This window comes from Phyllostomus discolor, chromosome 3 (genome assembly GCF_004126475.2).
Source record: "Phyllostomus discolor isolate MPI-MPIP mPhyDis1 chromosome 3, mPhyDis1.pri.v3, whole genome shotgun sequence".
NCBI lineage: Eukaryota > Metazoa > Chordata > Mammalia > Chiroptera > Phyllostomidae > Phyllostomus > Phyllostomus discolor.
Window position 1 is genome coordinate 125,435,721 of NC_040905.2, and position 23,678 is coordinate 125,459,398.

The following is a 23,678-nucleotide window of genomic DNA, read 5'->3' on the forward strand; positions in this document are numbered from 1 at the left end:
CTCTCTCCCTTCTTCTTCTCTAAGAATAATTAAACATCTTTTTTAAAAGAGGGGGAACTGTATTGCCACAGTTTTGCAAATCTGAGGATACTGTGGCATACTTAATCATACCACAGCTATTTTCTGGACAGTATATTTTTACAGAAAATGACAATATGGTGTGTCAGATAGGGGGCAGATCATATTTTTATTATACCTACAGGAAATAGAACTAATTAGGTCAAGCCCTGTAATATGTATGGGAAATCTTTAGAACATAGGAAAAAGTAAAAAAATATTGACATCTGACTTTTAAACTCCTTCAAACAAGATCTTATGGGTTAAGTACACATACTCTAAATTGTTTTTTAAAGATTTTATTTATTTATTTTTAGAAAGGAGAAGGGAGGGAGAAAGAAAAGGACAGAAACATCAATGTGTGGTTGCCTCTCAGTGCCCTCCACTGGGGACCTGGCCTGCAACCCAGGCACGTGCACTGACTAGGAATCAAACTTACAACCCTTTGATTCACAGCTGGGCATTAAATCCACTGAGCCACACCAGCCAGGAAGTACACTCATTCTAAATATTCCAGGACCGGGGAACATAAAAATTGCACCGGTAAGGGGATCCAATCAGGTTATTGTAACCATGAAATTTACAGGTGTTCTTCCCATCAGGGATAACAATTCTAAATGAAAAACCAACTTTCTAACCCCAAGTCAAAAGAAATGGAAGTATGTGGTTCCTTATCTGTGTATTTTGAGACAAAGACAAGGTAAAGGGTCAACCAGAGGCATTGGGAATCAGTAACCACAAGTAGCAAGTGGTGTTACAGGTGTGTGTGCTGGAAATAAATGAAAACTAGGTTAGGTCCATGCTAAAGATCAACCCCAGTAATTCCTTCATTAACTACCCAGGATTTCAACTCTTCACAGAAATTAGGGAAGTTGGAGAACACAAAACACTTAAATTTAAATTAACATTTAGATCCCTCATTTTGGATTATTTCCTAAGGAGTTCTGGTTTTAACATTAGATACCGCTGAAGTTTTCTAGCACCTGAGAATTGATCTAACCATACGATAAATAACTTCACTGTGCCCAGGGGTCCCTACCTTCATGTCAGTTCCCAGGTACCCTCCAATTATCAAATAACTATTAAATAAGCAACTTTTCTCATCTACAGAGGTACTGAGCTCCTTACCACACAAAATTCCTTGAGTAGGAACAAAGATTGTCCACTTTCAGCTTTGTGGAATGATTAGCATCCAGAGTACCTTCTAGCTCCATTTTCAATGATGAAAATATTCTGTATGCATGCTGTTCAAGAGGGAGACCACTGGCCACATGCAGCTATTGGGCACTTGAAATATGGTTAGTGCACCTGAGAACTAAATTTTAAATTTAATTTTACTTAAATTTAAGTAGTTACATGTAGCCAGTGGCTACATATGGACAGCTCTAGACTCAGAACTGCAAATCCAATGCCCACAGGGACCAGGTAGGTAGTGGAGGAGAGAGACCTTTAGGCAAACTTGATCACTGAACCACAAAAAAGGAAGCAGCTCCTTGGCTCCAGATAACTGTTGCTATGTAGGAGTCTCAGGCTGCTGTTGCCAGATTGCCTCATTTTTCGAGCAAAGCCAAAAATCTAGATTTTGATACAAAATGTTTTTTATTTATTTAAATTTTTATGAGTTTATTTGAGCCAAACTGACAACATGCCAGAGAGCAAGATGTCAAAAGCCTCCAATGTCCAATATTGAAACGCTGACAAGTAAATTAGAAGATAATTTAAATCACTGTGGCTGGTGGCTCAGTTGGTTGGAGCATCATCTCATACACCAAAAGCCTGCAGGCTGAATCCCTGGTTAGGGCAGATACCTAGGTTGTGGGTTTGATCTCCGGTTGGGAGGCAACATATCTGTTTCTCTCTCTCTACCACCCTCTTCCCCTCTCTCTAAAAATCAATAAACATATCCTCGATGAGGATTACAAAAAATTCAAATCACTTCCTGAGCTCAACAAAATGTTTGCAGGCAATATCTATCTTGCCAGTCTGCAATCTCCATTCAGGCCAAACCCTTCTGCTCAAAGAAAAGGGCCTATCCAAGGCCACCCTGCAGATCTGTAGCAGATCCGACACTGAAATCCAGGCTTTCTGATTCTTCTTCTGATACTCTTTCTCAATTTTATGAGATTGATCATATCTAGATGTGTGGCAGTAGTGGCAGCAATAGGGACAAAAGCCCCTGTCAGATGCTGTTGAAGTCTACACGTGATATGTTATGAAAACTGTTTCTACCTGGCTATAGCCACATGTTGAACCCTATGGGTAAGGCTCTATATTAGGAGCCAGCAGGATACAAAGAAATAGTCTGTCGGGGAGACAGGCATATCAACAATTAACAAGCAAAGCTGGGTTTGCTACAATGGGCACAAATCATGTGGGCACAAGACCAAAAGCACTGCCCTCAGGAGATCGAGAGAAAAGATTTAAGCCAAACCTTAAAGGATGAATAGAAGCTGGCTAGTGGGTGTGTCACAGGTTAGCACAGGTAACCAGGTTCTTGGTGATTGCGACAAAGAATCGAACGGAACACCCAGAGTTTATGGCAGAGAACATGGGAGCAGGCCAACTCCACGCAGAGATTGATCTCACAGGCTAGAGGGACTCTCCTCTTAAAGAGCGGATCCTTCCTGGCTAATTTTGGCAGGGTTTTACTACGCATGTGGTCTCCCGTGATTTTCCCTGATTAGCCACCAGGGGAGGGGGGGTCCCACAAAGTTACCAAATTGACCCCCCCTTTTCCTGGGGTGCCCCTGTACTAGGTTCGCCTTGCCTATCGCCAGAGAATTATAGCTCTCCATGTTAGAGATTGGCAAAAAGGAAAGGAATTATTTATTCAAATTATACAGACTTAAGAGTAATGACTTAATGTCTTCATCAAAACCCCAAAGTCCCTTAAAACACCCACAAACACACACAGTCCTTTCTACCCGCACTTTGCCTGGTCTGGTGCATAATATCTCAGGAAAAGAAATAGAAATCCTTGGCTCAGGCAGCCCCCAGTTCTTCCCAGTAATCTGTGCTAGGCTGGTAGGCCTCCCTCCGTTCACAGCACCATCAGCTGTGTTGTCGGGATCTCCAGTTCTTATTCTAAAACCACATGGCACCTTCTCATAGCCCACCAGCAAGCATCCTTTCACCCCTTTCCTTCCTGCAGCATCTCTCCTGCATTCTTCCGAACTGCTGAGAGACCTCTGCATTGCTGTTACACCTTGCTTTCCAGCTTCCTAAGCTGTGTGGCAAAGGGAGATCCAAAGCCACAGGATTCTCCCCTGCCAAAGCCACATGATGATTCTCGTGGCTGCCGCACCTAGGTTTAAATCCCAGCTCTAATCTTCCTCTGCAGTCCCATATCTGATTCGTCCCACAACAGGCTACACTTGTCAGCACTACGGTATTTTCCAGCTTTTCTGGGCTTCCATAGTAAGTCTGGGCAGGCATGGCCCCATGGCATGGAGCCAATAATCTCCAAGCTCTCTTGAAAGTTCTGTAACCAGGGGAGTTGCCTCACAGTTACATCTTAGGTGGAAGTCACTCCCTTCTCCCTGGCTCAAGGCAAGGCCACAGCTATTTAACATATCTAAGAAACCAGTTAAAGGTTATAGATATGTTAAATGACCATTCTAGAGGTTATCTGCAAAACTGTTGCTATGCAAAACAACACAATGGCCCTGCTCCTTGTATCCCATCCCCAGCTCAGATTTGTGGGGGTGAGGACAACCCGTATTTTTAATATTTCCTGGACACCTGAGTTCTGGACCCCATTACAATTCCTTTTATGGGGGCCCCATGGCTGCACCCTTTTACAGGTGGATGAGTCTCACTGATTATGAGGGTGGGTCCTATTATTCCAAGATATCTTTTAGGACTTGTCTGTGTTAAGAGTTTCCTTTGCAGGCTTCTCCTTCTCTGGGTAATCTCTAAACGTAAAGAGCCCCCAACAGTTAAGAGGCCTAGGTGATCTAGAAATAAATCCCTACCTACATTTATTATCTCTATGACTTTTCCCCCTGACTTGTATATGCAATTTCTTAACATCTTCACCTGGATGGTTAACAGACTTACCAAACCTAGTATATTTACAAGAGAATATAAGGTAATTCCCTTCATAGTTTTCCCTTAGGAGCCATCCTTCATTTCTTCCTCTCCTATTCACTGCATGTCCAATTCATCAGCAAGTCCTACAAACTCTACTTCCAAAATAACACTGAGGGCCAGCTCCCCCTCCCAGCCTGGGCCTTTCCCTGGCCCTTCTTCTTCCCCCCAAGCAAGTTACCTTTGCCATTCTCTCTCCGAAGCTCCCAGACCCTTCTTTTGCCTCTGTAGGTTTCTAAATAAACTTTCTCTTATAATACACTGACTTTAACTACCTCAGTTTTAATCCACTGCTACTGCAACACTGCCTTCATCTCTCCCTCAGCTACTGCAGCAGGGTAACAGGTCTGACAACTTCCACCCTTTTCCATCCAGCAGCCATGTTGGGGACTGCCCTGCCTGGTCTCAGGAAGCTGTAACCCCCAGGACTTAGGCTGAGTGAAAGACCTCTGGACCAGGAGCCACTAAGGAGACAAAACTTATTTCCCTGGCATGATTGGCAGTCAATGATGGATAACAATTCTCCAAGAAAGAGAATGAATCTAAAACAGATACAATCATATGGGAATGCCCTAAGGGAAAAGACTCGGGGCTGTAGATATGAAGGGGTGATGGCCATCAACCCCTGCCCCCTGGGCTTTGTCAAAGCCTGAGTCCTTCTGAGAATTCCAAATCTCCTGGCTGCCTTTGTCTTCTCTGTTAACTCAGGCCTGCAGGGGTGGCCCAGACCAGAAATGACAGACCCCTGGGGTAATCAGGCCTGGGACATAGAATATGCAAGATCCTGTGAGATCTGTTTGTTGGAGAATGTTATTAAATTAGAATTTGAAGGCACAGACAGGAAACCTTTGGAACCTGTAGTCCTTTCATATGATAAAACTCCAATCTCTGTCCAGAATCACAGCAGGAGTTCTGTCTGCACCTTTGTAAGTCACTTAATTCTTTTGATCTTTTCTGCCAGACTGTGAATCCACAAACTAAGTCTGTATTCTCAATAAAAATCTGCTTGGGAATGGATATGGCAGTGCGCTCTCCACTAGAGAGAGTGGCCCTTCTGTCCCTATTCCCCCACAGGACCTAGTTGTCTCTGTGTATGTTTTTCTTGTTTCCACGATCATCCGCAGCCGAGATGGATACTGCTGGATGGTATCATCCACACAGCCACGAATAATTTTTTTTTAAAAACATAAGTCTGATCATGTCACTTCCCTTTGTAAAGCTGTCCAGTAACATAACCAAACTCTTGGGCTAAAAGGCTGTGCTTGACCAGGCCCTGCCACTTGTCCATCACAAACCACTCTGTCACAGCTGCCTTGCAGTGATCCTCAGAACACTTCCTACTGGCTTTTTTCGCCGCCTAAAAAGGTTTTTAGCCAGTCCTCCCTTTTTGTCGGATCTCCGCAAAACCTGGCCTTCTCGAAACAGCGTCACCCGATTTAGAGTGGCGTTCCCCCCCATCTTCTACCAGTTCACCTGGTGTTACAGTCTTTGGGTGCATTTCTCACTTGCTGATGATCTACTTTTTAACTTTTTCCTGAACTTGAATAAAAAGTTATGGAGCGACCGAGGGAATTACAACGCTGGTTCTTCCTACCCTGGAAAGTCTCTGCAGCCTGTATGGGGCTTCGTTTGGGTCAACGTCCTAGGCTACACGTTCTCGCCTCTGGAATTGCCCCTGCTAATTTCCCACTTACAGACGGGGATCCAAAGGATTCAGTATAGTCTCAGAGGAGCGGCAATCCGGTGTCCCAGCGTATCCAAACCAGGCCTCTTCCTCCCCTTCCTGGCTCTCCCGCCACTTCCCTCGGCAAGTAATCTGGGACCGAGGCGCTGACCCGGAGCCGCCCCCGCGAGGCTGGGGTCACACAAAAACGTCTCCTAGCAACGTTGTAGCCCTCCACCCCAAACCCATCCCTGCCCCAGGGGAGCCAATCCATTCCCCTGTCTCCCGCGCCAGGAGTCCGCGTCTCCATCCAGTATACTCACTCCGCGTCAGTCCTGCCTTCCCCCACCCACAGAAGCGCCGCAGCCCACGGCGGGCTGGGAAGGAGGAGATGGCGCCAGAAGCCTAGCTGAGAGGCTGCAGCCGACGGAGCTCCGGCGAGTCTAGCAGTCCAGGACGGACCAAACCACTGGGCGGACCTCTGTGAGAGAACTGTCCCAGGTCTGAGGTAGTCTCGAGTCTCCCTGAAATCTCAAACTCTAGTCTAGCCCGCTCTCCTCCCAACAGTATAGCCAAACATCATTCTCTCGCCCTGTTTTCCCTTTACCCCTTTCGCTATCTTTTCCCCTCTTCCAGCCACCCAAATGGTTCAGCCCTGGTCTTCCTACCCCAAGGGCGCTAGATCTTTGCCCTAACTAGGCTACGGCTTCGTACGTCTTTGCGTAGATCGTGATGCAATCTTCTACCCGTTCGCTCCCCTCCCCTCTTCCATTCTTTCTCCTGGAGCCTTCTGCTCGCGGGGTTACCGGAAGTGATGATGCAGGAGGGATGGAGGGGCGGGGCTCCGGGGCGGCCGCGGCCGGTGGGCCGCAGATGAAGACAAGGCGGCTGCTGTGGTGGAGGAAGAGGCGGCGGCGGGGACGGCGGCGGCGGGGGTAGGGAGCCCGAAAACGCGAGCGGGGATGGTAGGTGGTTTGGACTCGCCGGGCCGCCGTCGTTTCCAGAAAGGGTTTGACTGGAGGAACCTCTGGAGCAACTGTGAGTTTGTTGGGGGGAGGGGTCGAGGAAAAGGGGGGAACGTTGAGTGCTGAAGGGGGTTGGGTACCTCGGAAAAAGGCGGGGGTAAGGGGAAGAGTGGAAGTCAGCGCCTTGTCTGGACTGGTTCCTCTGGAAGGAGAGGAGGTGAGGGGAGCCTGTGGCGTGTCAGACGCAGGGCTCAGAAAACTTAACCTACTATCCCTGCCTCCTCTCCGCCAGCACCTCTCACCCTAGGGTTTGGGAGCCGGAGCTGCCCTGGAAGTGGTGCAGACTCTGGTCCTGTGCCCCGGGTAAGCGCTCGGAGGTGGGAGCCTAGGCGGGAGGTGGTGGGTGAATCTCCAAATCCCTTCGCCCTCATTTCCCTCTCCACCCCCATCCTTCTATTTAATCATTAACAGGTCTGGAATTAAGGGGCTCAGACCTGAAGGCCTTGCTCTGCACCTTTGCTATAAACGATAACCGTCTGTGCCCGAAGTAGTGGGGCTGGAGGCTTTGCCTGTATCCTGTATAGGAAGTGGGACAGGGTGACAAATGTCTTTTTTTTTCCATTGCCCTTCAGTCCCCTCCCCAATACACCCCTTGTTTTCACGATAATTCTCTCACGTTAGGTGGTAATCAAGGGTTTTTTCTCCCCCTTTGCGGCACTTGATACCTTGGTCACCTCTTTGGAATTTCGTGTTCAGCCTCCATCCAGATCTTAAATGCAAGCTTTGTAAATACTTCCGTTACAGGCTGTGTCACTTTGAGGGTACTTCTCAAAGCTCGGTAGCTCCGCTTCAAATGAGCATTTTCTCCAGTGAATACTGGAATTCCAAGGCCCTTGCAAGGATTTCTACATACTATCATAGCCCAGTCTCTTGCTCTAAATACTTTAATTGTGTGGAATTTACATTTTGTCAGCTCTTTTCAAAATGATTTGATGTTAGGCTAATTCTGGATTTCTGTGTTTCTCTCCATCCGCACTTAATGATGTACTTCGGAGAAACCCATATTACTTTTTTGTTTTTACACTTGGACAATAGCTCTTTTATGTTTTTCTCCATTTGTGTGTCTGGCACACAAGTCTTCAGTGACATTCGGCTTGTACTAATGTCCATTTTATTTTGCTGATTCTTTTTGTATAGTTGGTTTTAAATTGGAAAATGTAATCTGTTCAGTTTTGTTTTAAAGAAGAACACAAATCAACATGTGAAAAAATTATTTGAAGAAAGTAAAGAACGATTGAAAAGGTCTGTTTATTGATGTTCTTTTCGTTAAAAAAAAGTCTTCAAGTAGTGTGCTTGCTCCTTCATCCTGTCACAGGGATTTCACAGTGAAGCGTGATGACTCATATTTTGTTCATATTTTCTTTGGAAAACATCTGTTGAATTTGGAACTCTGTTTTCTGAAGAACTTTAAGAGATAGTGTCTAATTTTGGGATCCTTTCGTTATAAAGAGTGCATGAATTCTGGCACTATATGACTTGAGTTTAAATGCTTTGATTGCTCCCAGTGACAACATGTTTAGGTGTTTCACAGAAATGCAACAAAAGAAAAGAATGATTGCTGCTCTCACCTTAATTGATCTGGAATTATCGAATAAAAGGTCTATAATTCATTCATTCATTCAATAAGCATTTTTGAATGGCTACATAGCCGATGTTTTGGGTGCTGGGGTACAAATATGAACATAAGCATAGTGTCCACTCTCGGGCAGCTTACATCGGGGTAGTGACACATAATCAGTAAACAAATCAGATTTTGATGAATGCCAAAAAAACAAGAGTGATGTGATAGAAGGTGATTGGGATTCAGTCAAGGAACAACTTCCTGAGGAAGTAACTAAAAAGTAGCCAGCATGGGGAGGTGCTTCCTGGGTTCTGGGACTAGGTAGGTAGTGCAGAAGCTGGCTGGAGTGACTTTGGCAAGTTTCTGAGGACTGGGAGGAGTGGGGTGGGGTGGAGAGGAGGTGGGAAGAAGGGGGAAGACAGGGAATGGGCAGCAGTAATAACCAGAGCCTTGTGAGCAAAAGAGAGAATGAAAAGAGCCTCAGTCAGAGAGGAAGAGGCAGGGCAAATAAGAAGACGGAAAAGGAGATATAGAATCACTTTGATTCTCTCTACAGCCTTTTCCTAGAGTCTTACCTCTTTCTGTTTTGTAGGTACTGATGGGCTACTCAAACAAACAAAAAAGTTACCCCACTGAGTGGGAGAGGAGGTGGTGGTGGTTACCTGAGTCCTTTCTGGCAGCTAAAGCACTGTTCATAATTCAGTGAATGTTCAATTGAGAGCATATTTTTTTCTTACAGGATTTTTGTCTTATATACTACTATTTAAAACTGCATATCAAGAACCCTGAATGTGTTTTAGTATATGAATCATTTGCTTCTAGCTGCTTAGGAATTTAGGGTTGAGGGTTGGGCAAGTGGTAATAATATGCCCCTGTTGGTCTGTAAAGATGACCATCAAGATCTTAGTTGAAGTTGGTTTTTCTAGGGAGGCAGGTTTTGTGTTGCAATATTTCTGCTCATGTCTGGTCAGCCTGATGGCTAATAACACCCAGCTGAGATGTGGGTTGGTGCTAAAAGTTCACTCTGTGGATTCCATTAGATAAATGACCATTGTGGATCCAATCCCAATGTGTCTGCATCTTTGGACTGGCATGTAACTAAGGGATGTAACTGCCTTTTGCCTTTTGTTGGGGTCATTCATTTCCAATAGTCAGCTACTTTTCAGCCTCAACTTGACCAGATTGTATGCTTAGAAGGGCTAATTGGACTCCTCAATTTCTCTCTCTTGAGCCATGTTAAAGTGGGCTAAAACCGAATATGCTATTTCCTTCTTATGAACCCCATGACAGTGACTAGTGTGTTCTTTGAGTGTTTTGGTTCTTTGAGCCAGGGGTTAAAAGACCCCTTAATATTGCTTGGTCTACATGTATAAAAGTCAGTATTAAAAATGCTAAATAAAACCTTTTAGTGTTTGGGGAAAACAGTCACAAATTGAGGATTTGTCACCTGTTGTAGGTTATAGTACTTTAGTAGCATGGGTGGGTGGATCGTCAGAACTTGAATAAGTGTATACTGGGAAGTCTTGAAGGGGATGGAATAGAGAGATTGGTACTAAATTCCAACTTGAGTGCAAATGGAAAGTCTTTTACTTTAGCAAGCAAGTGACTAGAGTGAACAATTAGGGTGAGGCAGCCAGTAGACTACCTCTGTACTGCACAGTAGCTCAAAGGAATGGAGAATTCCTTTGTGAGTGATTCTCCATATGGGAGGGGGGGCCCCAAAAAATGGTAATTTATGTATAAAAATTGTGTATTTATTCTTAAGCCAGTCACCTTCAGAGTACTCTCCATTTGATGCAATACTCCTATCTAGACATGTTTTTTTCCACTGCTCAAAACAGTTCTTGAACTCATTGATTTTGATGTCTTTTAGGGCTGCTGTTTTTTGTTTTACCTCTTCCACATCAGCAAAATGTTTCTGTTGGAGGACATTTTTCATCCTGGGAAACAAAAAACGTCACTCAGGGGTGAGATTAGGTGAATAGGGAGGGTGGGGCTTGGAGGCTCATGCTGTTTTTGGTCAAAAACTGCTGAACATTCAGTGTGGTATGGACAGGTGCACTCTTAAATCACCCATCATGAATTGGGCAAATGTGTTGAAAGAGTTTTCAAAAATACTCACTGAAGCTGAACACAGCCTCTCACCACCACCACCAGTGGGTACACTGATACAGATGGGTTCCTTGAATACTCACCTAGTGGGGGAAGCATGCACTACAAGGGGCCTGCCCTTCAGAAGACAATTCCGTTTTACTTATTTTTTTTTTTTTGCGCCCTTCCCACCGTGTGTATGTGTGTGTGTACACACACACAGAAATAAATATATATATAAAATTATATGAATAACTTGCCTTTGGCCTAGGTTATAGAATTTTGGACTTTGTGTCCTAATGTTGGGCTATACATGCTCTGGTCAATAGATTAATAAAATGTGCTCTCTTCATCTTCAGTGGTTTATTATAACTCGTGTATGAAAATATCCTGTTGGCTGAGATTTCATTAGCTAGTTTGGAGACTTTAATTTCCTAAAGAGCGTTGGATCGGTAGGAGGGGACTTGAACACAGGGAGAAGCCATTGATTTCTACATTTGGCATTAAATGTGTCTGGGGAAAGACTCCACAAATCTAAACAAATTTAGAATCTAAGAACTGGGGTTTTTTTCTAGGTTTCCAATGAATTTGTTTCTTAAACTCTGAGGGCTTTTGGATAAACTGAAAGGTGGACAACCTAGAGCCAATTGATGCCACTTGCTATTAGAGTTATGGGTATTTTGCATTGCATTAGATGATTTAAATTAATCGGATTTTGCTACTGTTTTGGTAGGTGTGCTGAGTAATGGAATTACACACTGGCTGCCAGTTGATCTGAGGTGAAGATGGGGTAACTCAGATTGAAACAGTGGTAATTAACTGTTAACTCTTTAATTACGTCTTTGTATCTGTTTACAGATGTTGATACCAGTGAACCAGGATGAGTTCTTCCTGAATGTTCCGAAGCTCTTTGCGCAGTAGAACATTGTGTTTAATTGAGTTAGTGTCTTTGAATTAAAGTCAAGTTTCACTAGTTCTCATGTCTGTTTTTCTAGGTAATGGAGGGTCCTATTTCTTTGGGGGTTTACAAGGAGATTACCATAGCACCTGACCATTTGATTGGCAAATAACTACAAAATAGAATTAACATAATTTAGTGAAGTAACAAGAGAAAACGCTGGAAGTGGCTCAAACTCAATTTCTTCAAAGTTGTGATGTTGAAAGGAGAAAATGGGAGGGGTAAAATGCCAAGTGATTTTTTAAATGGTACAAATTTTAATACTGTACATCAAAATAAGGAAGCTAGGTAACATTCTTCCATGGTGAATTGCTTTTGTTGTGGCAAAATAAGCCACCTATAGCTAGTGCTCCACCCCATACCAACCTGATTGCAGGGGTTGGCAGGACTTCCTGTTGATGGTTCCTCCTGAGGGCTTGACCTGCTCTGGAGTGTCCTGTGAGCTGTGCTAGATTGTTGGGTTTCTGGCTGAACTGCAGCATGGAAGCTTAGGTTGCATAGTGTTGGGAAGCCTCATTTATTTTCTGTTCTGCCCTGACCTGCTGGAGGGCTCATGAAGACTGGAAATAATTCTGTCACTAAGGCCTGTAGATCCAGACTAGATATGATGGTTGAGGATCCTGGATAGCAACACTGCACAGTGTAGGACTTCTCATTTTTGGAGATGTTCTTTTAGCATTTTTTTGTAACCACTGCTCCAGTCTCAGCTTGTAGTCTAGAAGACTGTCAGAAACATTTGCCCCCTTATCTGATTAGCAGATTGTTTCCATCCTAACAAGACAGCAGACTTTAGTTATAGCTTTTAGCTCTTGCCAGTTGGTGAAGGGTTTAGACTCCACAGTTTTTGCCTCAAGTGGGTTGGCGTATGACCTATAATTTGGATTCTGAATAAGACCGAAGTTACATCATTAAGTATATCGAATGCAGTTAATTCTGCTTTCTCCAGTTTAGCAAGAAGCAGGAAAAGACCCTGAAAAAACCTTAGAATATATCTAGTGTCATATTTTTTCAAACTGGGCTTCAGGGACCTTTTTCAGGGGTCATTGCTAGGGAATGCAGGGATGAGTGGTCTTCCTTCCATTTCACTCCACTGTGCTTCACTCTGAAAGTATCTTAATATTGTTATAGTGGATTTCACCATGAGATTTCAGTTGAATAGAGTATTTTGAGACTGAAAACAAGTTGAAAAGTATTGATTTAGTAGGGAAATAGAAATCTAGAAAGGTTAGTAAACTTGCTTTAAAGTTACAGAGCAAGGTACTGCCAGCTATAGGACTAGACTCAGGCCTTCTCTGCATTAATTTTGTTTTCTCATTTATACTACCTCATATACGTCATTGTTGGAACCTTAGAGTTTGTTTGAGTTTAATTGACTCCAAATGTTATGTAACAACTACTGTTCTTTTTCAAAAAAAGATTCCCTAGAACTGTCTTTGAAACATATGCAAAGTGAAGTTATTAATGGGTAGTGGTAGTAATAAGTAGCTGCCCTTTTTCCCTCGGACCATTTCTGAAAGTGACAGTAGGTCTTTCAAAAAGATGGTGAGTCTTTATCACTCACATTTTTAAGCTAGTGGGCCTGCTGTGGAGAAGACCTTTGCAAAATGCTGAATTGAATACTGCCTCTTCCCAGTGACCTCTGTAATCTGAACAGGGAAACCCAGGTGTACCCACTGACAGCTTTCAAACAGCTCTGTGGAAATAACTATAGTGGCCACCTCCTTTTTTAAATGTGAAGCAAATTTATTTTCAGTTGAACACTTGCTTTGTTGCTACTTGATGACTACTAGTGGCTGTTCTTTAGACTGGAAGGAAAGGTTGAGAGGACCATTGCCATGAGGATCCTTGGTAGCAGGATCATGCACATGCTGCAAGTCCCTGGTCCTCAGAGAAGGCATTTTTCCCAGTCGTGACATTTTCTTCCAAGTGAGTAGAAGTCAAGTGTGAGGAATGATACAGTGAACATTCTAGTATCCATTTTAAAGAATATTTCCATGACCCTGGCCAGGTGGCTCAGTTTGTTGGAGCATGATCTCAAACACCAACAGATTTCTGGTTCGATTCTGGGTCAGGGCACATATCTAGATTGCGGGTTTGACCTCTTGTTGAGGCATGTACTGGAGGCAACTGATCAGTGTTTCTCTCTCACATCAATATTTTTCTCTCTCCCTCCCCTCCCCTCCCCTTCCTTCCCCTCCCCTCCCTCCTTCCCTTCCTTCCTTCCTTCCTTCCTTCCTCTCTCCTCTCCCTTAAAAATATCAATGAACATATCCTTTGGTGAGGATTAAAAAAAAAAGTATTTGCATGGTTCTTTTTCTTCTAGTCAGCTTTACTTTGAAATAACTAGTCACTTCTCCAGTCATTTATTCAAGACAGTTGCTTTATAGCTGATGTCTATGACAAGGAGAATCTTGCTTGGAGGTTTCCTAACACTGAAAGAAAAAAGTCCGAAGACTTGTCTAGAGGCAGTTTGATAGCAGGGTTCTGTTGTGGGGGAGGAGGAGGAGGTGGTGGTGGTAATGGTGGTATTGTGGACTGGCTATATAGGGTGAAGAGAAATGCCCTTCCTGGTCCTGCTGGAAATGTATTGAAAATGCTCACAATGGCACTTGGCTGTGGGAAGAGTGGGTGGGGAAGGATTAGGCCTAGAAGATGGCCCAACTCCAGGGACCACTGTTCACAAGGCGGGGGCTGGGGGCTGTAAAGTTGAGTAATCCGTAGCCCTGACCACAATCGCTCTCTTCCATGACTAGAATTTGTATTCCTAATGGGTAGGGATGTATGAGGGAACTCAGAGGCTGGTTTGACTGGATTGATCTTCAAGATTGACTTGTTAGTCATGGTTGACAGTTTATGGAGTACTAGCCTAATTTTTATTTTGAGATCTCGGGCTCCTTTGACTTTATTTTTGACAGAAGTTGGTAAACAAGAGGGACTGTCATGTCCCTAGGTCCACTCAAGTTTGGTTTCAAGTACATGTTGAAGCAAATACAAGGCAGTGTCTGTTGCCATTTAACAATGTCTGCTATCCACAGGGACCAGTTACATGTAACTATTGAGGTAATACGTAATTATCCCATGGGATCTATAACAAATGTGAAATAAATCATAATTAAGATGATTAATACATCAGTTTTAACTTCACACTTACACAACATTCTGTACCAGGTAAAATTAGTATTTTGGTCTTCTTTTAAAAGCGATGTTGTTTTACCAGTTACTTGTGGGTCTCTCCATAGGGCCAGAATTTCCTACTAGTGCTGAAAACATCAAGCAGGACTCTGAATTGGTGATAACAGCGGATTTAATGATTAGATCAAGCAGGGAAGTGACTTTCAAGGTATCTGTTAAGTTGGTTTTAATGTGGACTTTTTTTTTTTTTTGAAGTTGTTAATTATATCATTCCAACAATTCTCTGACTCCAACTAAGTGTCCAGCAACAATTCAATTCAATTCATTTCTGACGCAGACTGCCTGGAGTTAGTGTTGACCCCACAAGTTAATGACTCAGTCTCACAAGATTGCCCCATTTCAGATACTAGCCACAAGTATGAGATAGCCCCAAGTTACCTGCACTTCTGCCTGGCAGACTATGAATTTGGGAGTTCCTACAATACCTCTTACCCAGGATGATTTGCTAGAACATGTGACACTCAGAATGCAGGAAAGCATGATATTTAGGATTACAGTTTCATTATCAAGGATATAACTTAGGGACAGCCAAATGGAAGCGATGCATAGGGCAAAGTAGGAATTGGGGACATAGAGCTTCCATTTCTCCTCTGGGCATACCAGCCTCTCAGCATCTGAATGTGTTCACCAACCCTGAAGTTTCCCTAGTCTTATTCAATTCAACTGTGGTTCCTGTATGTAGGCACAATTAGATTAAAATACTGGTAATTGGTGACTGAACTTCAGCCACCTTTCCCTTCCCTGTGGTCTGGAGGTGGCACTGAAAGTTTCTACTTTCTAATCCCGTGCCTGCTCTTTCTGGTATGGCCAGACCCTCTCTTGGATCACACCCTGAGTCACATATTTAGCATGAACTCCATTGTGGGCCTTATGAATAACAAAGGACATTCCTATCTGTAAGGAAGTTCCAAGGGTTTTAGGGGCTTTAGTTAGAACTGGGGACAAAGACCAAATATATTTTTTATTATACCACATTAGTACTCCAGAATGGTATATATTCTTGAACTTCAAATTACACTAGCTCTAGACCTCCATAATGCAAGAAGTGAACTCACTGTAAGATACCAGGTATAGCCCTGGCTGTGGCTCAGTGGATTGAGTGCAGGCCTGTGAACTGAAAGATTGCAGGTTCGATTCCCAGTCAGGACACATGCCTAGGTTGCAGGACAGGTTCCCAGTTGGGTGCGTGCAACAGGCAACCTATCTGTGTATCTCTTGCACTTCAATGTTTCCCTTTCTTTTTCCCTCACTTCCCCTTTCTTTAAAAAATAAATAAATAAAAGCTTTTTTAAAAAGGTACTGGGTATACAGAATTCATGTTTTCTTTCAGTGACTATAAAAAGGGTCAGGTGTACATAGTGCATTGGTTAAGAGCATCAGGCTACAGTCTGTTTGGGTTTGTCTGAACTCTATCACAAACTTGTCACTTGACTTTGGATGAGCCACCTAATGTCTCTAAGCCTCATTTCCTTTAAGTGTAAAATGAAGGTAATCACAGTAAAGTGTTTTGTGGATTCAGTAAGATAGTGCACTTGAAGGATATGGCATAGTGCCTGGCATATAATTAAAAATTAGAAACATTAGTTCTTATTATCTACATGCATGCATAGCTAAACTCACCTGGATTGACAGCTTCCCAAAACTATCATTTTAGGACATTGTATGAAACATTCCTAGGCACACAGTAGACACAAGTGAAAATAAAACCTGCTCTGGGTATCTGGAAAATTCAGGAATGACTCTGTAATGGAAACTTTCACCCTGTTTTCAAAGCCAGCCTAAAACTCAGAGATGGAAAATCTTTCTCCTGGAATCCTGTAGAACATGCAAGGTATAGCAGTGGGGGCAGGGAGGGAGATGAGATGCGGGTTCAGGGTCTAGGAGTCTGCTGAATCAAAAAAATAGGAAACTGATTCAGAAGATTTTTTTGTCTTTGGCAGTATGCTTTGAGGTTCGATGAGTTGGGCAAAACCACATGAGACTTTGGGAAGGAAATAACAAATTTATTTCCACAGGTCAAGACAGTCTTTGAGAATGGGCTGTCAGATACCATGTTCTGTGATTTAAAGCATTTGGATGTGGAAAGCAGAATGGAGTTACCTCAGAATATTAAAATTGGAACTGCCTTATGACCTAGCAGTTCCATTTCTGGAAGTACTTGTATATCTGAAGAAACTCAAAACACTTAATTCATGAGAATGTATTTGTACCCCTGTGTTCACTGCAGCATTACTTAAAATAGCCAAGATTTGGAAGCAGCCCAGGTGTCCAGAAGTAGATGAGTGGATAAAAAAGCTATGATACATTTACACAGTGAAATACTATTCAGCCATAAACAAGAAGGAAATCTTACCCTTTGCAACAGTATGAATGGACCTGGAGGATGTTATGTTAAGTGAAATAAGCCAGTCAGAGAAAGATAAGTACCATATGATTTCACTCATGTGGAATCTAATGAAGAAAAGAAGGTAGTGAACAAAGTAGAAGCAGACTCATAGATACAGAGAATAGACTGACAACTGTCAGAGGTGGTAAGAGGAGCTGGGTGAAATGGTGAAAAGATTAAGCAAAAAAAAAAAAAAAAAGAAAGAAAGAAAACCCTCTTAGACAACAGCATGGTGATGGGTGGGAGGTAAAAGAGGTTAAAGCAGGGGATAAGTGGCGATACAAATGACATATGGTAGAATTGTACCCCTGAAACTGATACAATTTTATTAACCAGTGTCAACCCAATAAATTCAATTTAAAATAAGCATTTGGGACTAAATCACTTTCTCATTGTGGCTTTTGACTACATTTTTTGTGTATGTGCTGCTTGAAAGAACACTCAAGAGTGTTTTTTTATATTGTTTATTGTAAGATGATTTTTGGGTGGTATTTTGATGAACACTTTTACTGTTCTGTATTTTTATGTGTGTCAATGAAAACATAATTAGCATATCAGATCTGTGACCTCCAAGGATAGTGATTTTTAGGATGATATTACAATGGATATTATTTTTTAAGCTTTTAAGAAAAGTATTAGGTGAATAATCATTGGGGTGTTAAACAGATATGTAAGATCATAAAGGTTGGATTGGAGTGGTTGACATTTCTAATAATTCTGGTTCAATAATTCTGGTGCAGTGCCCCACCTTCATGAAGTCTTTGTGGGATGGACAGTGTGGAGACCAGTTGGATTTACTAGATGCATTTGAAGACTAGCCTAACTTAAGCAAATTGACAAATTTCTGTTTGTGCATTTATGGTGAAAATACCTGTAACTAGATTATGTAGATTTTAAAATATGTTAGATGTTAGTAGTCTAGCTTTTTTAATAATGAAAAATGAATACTACTGCTTTCACTTTCACCATTAGCAGTTTCCCCAAAGCCTGGAGTGATCCTTAGTTCCTTCCATTCTTTGGTGTTGGAACACCCCATGCTAGGAGTTTATGTTCTGACTTTTAGGTGGGACAAAAAGCCACCCCTGTCTTGAGTGCATGCCAGTGCATATATTCTAGGTTCTGGAAGGCTGTGACTCTGTCCCATCTTAATGACCTGTACATTACTTCTTGTTAGAAACTGCTTTAAAGTTACAATGTGAGCCCTGGCTGGTGTAGCTCAATGGATTGAGCACTGGCCTGCATACCAAAGGGTCGCCAGCTCAATTCCCAGTCAGGGCATGTGCCTGGGTTGCAGGCCACGTCCCCAGTTGGGGGTGTGTGAGAGGCAACCACACATTGAGGTTTCCTCCTTCCTTTCCCCTTTCTCTAAAAGTAAATAAATCAAATCTTTAAAAAAATAAAGGTACAATGTGATATGAGCCTTAAACTGAAGTCATTCTTTATTTAAAATTTCATTTCATTGTCTGCCATATCACTGATAACAGGGGGGTCGAGAGGTAAAACCAGCAGTCAGAAATAAAACAAATGTGGGAGGTGCTTTTTAAGTAAAACCCCAGAATGAAGTTGAAGTCTCAGTTGTGTAGTAGTAGTTATCAGAGCTGCTTCCAGATTTGGTTTCTTGACATTATTTTATTTTAAGCCTTAATTACATGTGTTTCCTTGACATTTTCTGTGTATCTTGACACTGTAATACTTTATTATCTACATTTGATTGTTGGCCTGTGTTCTACAAGTGATTTTGTTCTATAGTTACCTCAGCATTAAGGGCCATACACCTGGTATAGTATTTCAAATTTAGTTTAAAAAATTGCTATAAAGATGGTCCCAGGTCTGTTATCTTTCTGTACCATGTGTTATCTAGTCAAAATAGGTTAAAACAGTAAAATGGTGACAGTGATATAGCCCAAGATTTTTTTTCTCCATTAATTTAGTACAAAATTTCTACATGATTTTATAATCAGAAACTCTCAGAGTTTTCCCAGCTGAGGTAGAATCTAATGTTACAAGCCGAGAGCCCTCATACTTTCTAAATTTTGGCTTTGTCATTCATACCATCTTGTCTCCTGAGAAAAGTGGTGAGCTGTATTATTTGGTGCATCGGGAAAGGGGAAAAGTCTTTACTCAAGGCTATATTTTGCAGGATTAGAAATCTCTTCTCACTAAAATCCATTTCATGATGTCCATCCTTTGCACAGATCCACAAGACCTCCTTACACAAGGTAGATGTCAGGTTTCTGAAATAGTTGTTAGTCATTATTTATTGATAGTTGCTGGTACGTGAGAGATTCTGAGGAGTGATGGGCGGGAGTTGTGACATTTGCCCTTGGTTTGTAGACTAGGATTTGCAAAGCCAGAGTGAGGTGGTTCATTTCCTTCTCTTCTTGGGAAATTGCCATGGGATCAATGAGTCTTGGTTAAGATCTCCTATGGGCAGTTGAGTAATTGGACTTTTGAGGATGAGAGTCAAAAGAAACAATATTCTTTCCCTATCATACAAATAATTATCTCCATGGCAGTATAATGTCCATGTATAAGCATTCAAGGCCACACATTTGAAAAGATTAAATATAACCTAGATCAAAATAAGACATGTACACACGTAGTGGTGGAGTCAGATCTTCTCTAGCCATTCTTACATGTTTCCAGCACCACTCACTCTGGTCTTCTCAGGACAGACTAACTTTGTAATTTATCTGCAGTCTTTTCATTTCTATAATAAAGCCCTTTTAGGTTCTTGGAAACTGGAAATTTCATGGTTATTCAAGTAAAAAAATAAAAATGTGTAACTGAACACTTTCCTTAAACCTGTTCAGGCAAAGAACTGGAATTGCTTAATTTATCTGAGTATTTGCATTTCTAAGTTTCCAACTCATAACCATTGACTTGGCCTGGCAGAAAGAGATAATAAAAATTTATGTAACAGGTAAAAAATCTGTCTAGTTGCTTTTTCCAAATTTGGAACAGAACAGTTTTTCCTTCCCTCTGAGCAGTTTAGCCTAAGTCCCCCTCTTTCTGGTTTCTAGCTTTACTATTTGCATAGTAAATAAATTGATTCATTCAGTACCAAGCTCTGAGATTCTCCAGTATTTAGTACTTCTGACCACCCGCTTAAGCAAAAGAGTTTTTGATTACAATAGCAGCTTAATAGAACACAGCTTTTAAAAACACACTTCTAACAGTTCTCAAGTTTTTGCTATACATACAAGTTTTCTCTAAGAACCAGACTATGGTAGTTCTCAAGTTAGATGTATGTGAGCAATGAACCAGCTTTCCTAGACAGAATATGGATCATAGGGGACTTCTGAAACTCAAAAGCAGTCTTGTAAGCTAGAAAAGTTTGGCATCCAAATTTGAGTTCCTCACTATTGAATTCAAAGTGAAGTATATGTAGTCTGAATTTTTCTTAAGGACTTATCCTAGAATTGGTTACATGATGTTTCAGGAAAAAGAAATACTTTTATGTTTTGCCAGTTATACCAATAAATTTGAGTGCCTATTGTGAATCTGGTTTTTAATGACATTTATGGTGTGGCAGGAAAACACATCTAACAGTTATAGACATCAGAACAATTAGAAAATGTAAAGTCATTACTAAAAAGTGTAAGTGCTGTCATGGAAGGTGTGGAGGGACAGAGAGTCTCTAGGACAGGAGAGGAGTCCTGTGGGAGGTAAAGTCTGAACTGGGCTTGAAAGACCAACACTAGAGAGTAAGGCGATCTTCCAGGCAGAAGTGAGATAACAGCATGCGTAAAACTAGAGTGGCTCAAGGGGCTATAGCATCTTGGGAATGGCAGATGTTTTGGGATGCCTGTGGAATGAGGGGGAGAATGATAGGAATCAAGGCCAAATTCAGAAGGGCCTTGTGTGCTTTGTTGAGTTTTGAGTTTTATTGTGTAGATAAAGGGGTACTATTAAATAATGTCATACTCCCTTGGAGCATGTGTGTGGGTATATGTATTTTAGATCAGTCCAGTGGCAGAGAGACTGGAGAAAAGAATAGATTAAACTATTTGTGAGGGTACTGCAGTAAAGACAGCAGGGGCCTGAGCTGTAGAATTACTGAGGAGTTAGAATTTACAAAGTTTGTCTGAGTCTGATAAAAGTTTATTGCTTGCAGCTTCCACATGGGTCAGTAGGCTGAAGGGTGTTTGCTTTATATAATCACCTAGAGAGCCAGGCTGATGGATCTTCAACTGTCATGGACTCTCTTGGTCCCCATAACAGGGGACAAGATGGCTGGGATGTAACATGCCAGCTCTATGCTTGGGTTTGGAAATTCTAGGTATGACATCTGCCTATTGGTCCAAAATAGGCATATTTCTCCACCTAACTAAAAAGAAGCTGGGGAACTGGGGGGAGCAGATGGAATGTTTGGTGAGTTCTGTCTGTGCCACAATGTAGGAACTTGAATAAGATGCTTTATTTCTGAGTTTATTTCTCATCTGTAAAAGGGGAATATCAGTAGTACCAGCCTCATAGAGTAGCTGTGGAGATTAACTGCTATAACAGCTATAAAATGCCTAGTGGTGTATCTGGAACAATGAAGCCATTGGAGGAAGTCTTTAAGTTTAATCATGAGATTTTCTTACTGTGGGTCATATCTAATTAAGTAGGTTATAATCAATAATTTAACACCAATCCCCCCATCCCCCCCAAAATGAAAAGCGTAGAGTGCATCATAGAACTGAGAGTGGGTGCTGCTGTAAGAAACTTTCGAGTTGCACATGTACTGATTTATTTGGTCAGTATGTAAAGTGTTGTTCTCACTGAAGGTTGCAGATAGATTTTGAAAGACATTGGTCTAGTTCAGTCGCTCATTTTGCAGTGACTGAAAGACTTACGCATACCAAACAAAGAACCCCATTCTATTGTATACTTTTTTTTGAAAGAGTCAGTTTGAACTTCCAGATTTTTAAAAAGGATTAATCTTAATTTTGAGAAAGTAAAACATGGGTTTGAATTTTAGCTTTTCCACTTGGTAGCTCTGTGCCCTTAGGCAAGTTCCTTATACTTTCTGTGCCTCAGTTTTCTCATCTATAAAATCATGATGATAATACCTAACTCATAGGGGTATTATTGTTGGGCTGTTGGACTAGTTGATAGATGTAAAATGTTTTGAAAACAGACTGGCACATAGTAAACTTTATGTAAGTATTTGTAGACAAGATCATGTGAAAGAGGCTAGTACTGTGCATGTATGTAGATTTGCACAGTGCACTAGGCACACAATAGGTATTTATTTTTCATTTGAATCTTTAGAAAGTATTGTTTGATGTTACTTAGCTCTTTTCATGTTACCATACACACACTCTCTGCCTTCTTAGGACTGGCAATCTAAGATACTGTCACCGAAACAGTGACATCCTTTCTGTTCTATGTACTTGTCATTTTTGAGTGCTTGAGAGTCACGAATGTTTATGTTCTATAGGAGTAAATAATGCACAGTGCATTTAAACCTTGAATGTGTAATAGAAACAAATAATAAAAAGTCATAATGGATGATTTTAAAAATTCAGTCAGAAAAACTTATTAGTGAAATATTTTTCTTTCCTGTCTTTATAAAAAGTTTTTGACTGGGAAGAAGCAAGTATCAAAGTTGTTAATACGAGGTTGACTTCTTTTGCAATGAGTAGTTGATGTCAGCAGAGTGGTGTGCAGTGAGAACACTATCTTTTGCCGGATCAGTGGGGGATGCTAACTTTACCTTCCATTCTGATATGGAGTGGTACTCTGGGTGAGTAGGAGCTAATCCTGGCTGCCTGGCAGAAGTGGATTTGTTATATAATTTATGGTACCCAGAAGCCCTTTGGGGGGGGTCTTTATTATCTTATTATCATGACACTGTCCATTTAGGCCTGAAGATTAATTATTGTTCCCATCTAGGTCCACCAGAGTGATTCTCATAACTGAAAGGGTAGGAACTTACTGTTAAATGCCTGTGCTTGGCTTTTGTTTTGACAAAAGGTATGTTAATCAGGAATGGGTGTTAGAAATTCAGAGATATTTCACTTAGTGATTTATTAATAGCTTAGAAGGCTTTTTTTTCCCTTGTTAAGCTGATTTAACTTCTGAAAAATGAGTCATGTTTAGAGTTTCAAACATTTTCTCTTTTACTAGTCTCAAAAAACGTATATTAATGTTTCTATCTTGTCAGTCGCTATAACCGTTCATTTGTGTCACTCCTACCACTCCTGAAAGCAAATGTCATTTTGGTTTTCCATTACCTGACACCAGTGGACTTCTTAATTCTATTACTGTGGCCATCCAGTGTCAAACAAGCCTGCACTATTTTTTTGACTTACTGAGAAATGTGGTAGTGTGATTCCTGTCCCCAGCTACTAGTGCTTAAACTTGTAATTTTTCAATGTTTTGTGTTAAAACAAACTTCTAATTCTGGCTATTTTTCTTTTTGATTTTAGACCTAAAATTGGAATCTCTATTTTTGTAAAACATTCTCCTAGAAAAGTCACTAGTGTTGCTATCCCAAATATTATTACTAGTCCTGGGGGTGGAGGGAGCAGGAGCTGGGTGTTTCATGGGGAGAACAGAATGTGTGGACCTGCCACCCAGTGAAGTTGGAGTCTGCCTTTTGCTTTTTGGCAGCTGCAGCTGGCTTTGATGTCCCTGATTAGAACTTTAGTTCTTGGCCTTTTTTC

General features: G+C 41.6%; 2 protein-coding genes across 6 annotated transcripts in view; one reads left to right on the forward strand and one right to left on the reverse strand.

Moving 5' to 3' along the window:
* The window catches only part of LYRM1 (LYR motif containing 1), a 28,740-nt gene extending 22,144 nt beyond the window's left edge, over positions 1-6,596 (reverse strand). Inside the window, exon 1 of one of the 4 annotated variants that reach the window (XM_036021404.1) lies at positions 6,506-6,596. Coding sequence is in view for 2 of the 4 variants with exons in the window: in XM_036021402.1 (XP_035877295.1) it covers positions 5,578-5,644 (67 nt within the window). In the remaining 2 variants the exon portion in view is untranslated. Of the gene's footprint in view, positions 1-1,865; positions 2,691-5,577; positions 5,704-6,132; positions 6,485-6,505 lie in introns of those variants that run through there. The other 3 variants (XM_028531497.2, XM_036021402.1, XM_036021403.1) reach the window with 3 other exon arrangements.
* Positions 6,597-6,666: 70 nt separating this feature from the next.
* Positions 6,667-23,678, forward strand: part of DCUN1D3 (defective in cullin neddylation 1 domain containing 3) — a 46,201-nt gene continuing 29,189 nt past the window's right edge. The window contains exon 1 of one of the 2 annotated variants that reach the window (XM_028531467.2): positions 6,667-6,847. The gene's annotated coding sequence lies outside the window, so the exon portion shown is untranslated. Of the gene's footprint in view, positions 6,848-6,933; positions 7,138-23,678 lie in introns of those variants that run through there. The other variant, XM_036021401.1, reaches the window with a different exon arrangement.